The 2500-nt window shown below is 39.6% G+C and overlaps 1 protein-coding gene across 1 annotated transcript in view; it reads left to right on the forward strand.

Annotated features, from left to right (window-relative positions):
• Window positions 1–1578: 1578 nt before the first annotated feature.
• LOC128703051 (uncharacterized) overlaps window positions 1579–2500 on the forward strand; it is a 1042-nt gene continuing 120 nt past the window's right edge. Inside the window, exon 1 of the mRNA XM_053797601.2 lies at window positions 1579–2500. This exon is cut by the window's right edge and continues 120 nt beyond it. Within this exon, the coding sequence (XP_053653576.2) occupies window positions 1733–2500 (768 nt within the window). The 5' untranslated portion in view covers window positions 1579–1732.

Here is a 2500-nt window from a genome sequence, read left to right on the forward strand (position 1 = left end):
ATATGTGTGTATGTATGTGTGTGTGTGTGTGTGTGTGTGTATGTGTGTGTGTGTGTGTGTGTGTGTGTGTGTGTGTGTGTGTGTGTGTGTGTGTAAACACTGTTAGTGACGTATTTATCAATAATAGAACACAACGGCCATACTTGTTCGCTGTCTGGCAACTCATGATACATCTTAGTAAGCTTATAAGCGTGAAGGCGTCATCAACAAGCTTCAAGTGAAGATCTTCAGCTTCAGTGTGTCAATAATCAGAGCTGACGACTTCTAAAAGTGAAGCTTAATGTAGTGTTTCAATTCTTTCAATATTATTTCCTAGCTACGTAGTTTGTGTATATATGTAAATATTTATTTCAGGGAAAGGATGGATACACAGAGAGGTGCATGTGTATACAATGTGTATGTCTCTCAATGTATATACACACAGAGGTGCATAACTCTCAGTGAGGTGCATATCTCTTAGTGTATTTGCGCTGAGGTGTTAGATTATTATAATCAAAAAGAAGCGCTAAACCACAAGGGCTATACAGCGCTGAGGTGTTAGAGGAGTCTTGACTGGTGGTGAACAGGCGCTATGCAGCCTTAATGACCTTAATAATAGGTATTATTAATAGGTATTAGAATCTATACACCACCTGACCTGGCCTGGTCACAGACCGGGCCGCGGGGGCGTTGACCCCCGGAACTCTCTCCAGGTAAACTCCAGGTAAACCACCACCAGAATATAAAAAAAATATCGACATAACTAAATCTGCAATCTGAATGAGTTTTTGACGGTTTTAATAGATAAATCAATCGTGTCAAAACGGACGTAGTGATCATGCGCGAAATCACTTTGGTGATCCAGTATAAACAAATACCTGACGCGGAGTGAACTAGCGAATGTCAAGTGGGAACCTTCTCTAGGTTGAAAAAGTGGGATTTTGTGAAGCGAATAGGTGAGCTTTTGAGTGAATAGGTGAATTTTTGAGTGAATAGGTGATTTTTTTTGTAAATAGGTGAATTTTTTAGTGAATAGGTTATTTTTTGAGTGAATAGGTGATTTTTTGAGTGAATAAGTGAATTTTTTAGTGAATAGGTGAATTTTTGAGTGAATAGGTGAAATTTTCAGTCAATTGGTGATTTTTTGAGTGACTAGATGATTTTTTGGTATGTACGAGTGTATGCAGAAAATTATCAAGAACCTGTTCCTTGATAATGTGAGAAGTCAGGAAAGCGATTGAAAGTTTAACATTTTTCACAGTGGTTATTATGCATATTGTGATATCACCTGTGTAATGTGATCTTATTGCATAGGAGTGTATATATATATATATATATATATATATATATATATATATATATATATATATATATATATATATATATATATATATATATATATATATATATATATATATATATATATATATATATATATATATATATATATATATATATATATATGAACAATTTAAGTCGTAATGAACGACTGTCGATGGATAAACAGAAAGGCGGACTGGGGATCGAACCGTGGTCCCGAGATTAACACTGACACAGAAGGCACTGCTGTGTCCTGTCTGTGTCAGTGGCTATCATCTATAACCCTTAAGAAGATCTCTAAGGAGTTGGAGCCATCCTTCCCTTCCTCACATCAAGTTTAATTGTCTCACATTCCCTATAAGATCAGTGCATGCCAGTGACAGCACTCCAGCATACTTATCATGGGTGTATCCTTCGTTTGCAGACCTGAGTGATGACAGCGTTTCCAGACGAGAATGAGGACACATTGTACCTGACAAGAGGGACGTGTGTTTGTTGGATTCCAAAGTACATTGCTTCCCCTCGCCCATCTTCACTCTCACGTCAGTACATGCTCTGCCTCGATCATGCAGACTACAGGCCTTTCTGGACCATGACTAGAGTGGTGCACGTAGACAAGTTACAGGAAATCATGAAGGAGGGCCTGAAACCAAGACTCTTCATGGAATCCGAACTGACTATCTTGCCGAGGATAGTGCCCCATCTGCGTGGTCTGTATTTTGGAATTCCAGAAAAAGGCCATAATTGGTATGGCAACGTTAGCATGGAAGCGCAGTTTAAAAAATTTTTGAAAGCTCTGCGCCCCCGTGTTTACTTCATAGACTCGGTGGACTTTAAGGTATCGAGTCTTACGAGACTTCTTTTAACAACGCGAAAATACGATAACTACTTCTCGCGATACGACGCTAAGATCATAGGAGGTCCATGGTACCGTGATCCCGATGGCACTGACTGGCATCTCGTCAATGCCAGGAGATACAACTCTGAGAAACGAAACAGGATCTGTCACAGGCTGGAGTTCGTCCTCGATCTGAAAGACTTACAATACGAAAAACTTCTGTCTATGTGTAAAATACTCCCCGCGGACCACACTCAGGCAAACACGGGAAAACCTCGAACTTGCAGAGAATATTACAGCGGCAGACAGTTTTGTCCCTACCCTTGGTCCATCGCACGTACTGAACGCTACTTGTCTCGGGTT

This window comes from Cherax quadricarinatus, chromosome 86, assembly GCF_038502225.1.
Source record: "Cherax quadricarinatus isolate ZL_2023a chromosome 86, ASM3850222v1, whole genome shotgun sequence".
NCBI lineage: Eukaryota > Metazoa > Arthropoda > Malacostraca > Decapoda > Parastacidae > Cherax > Cherax quadricarinatus.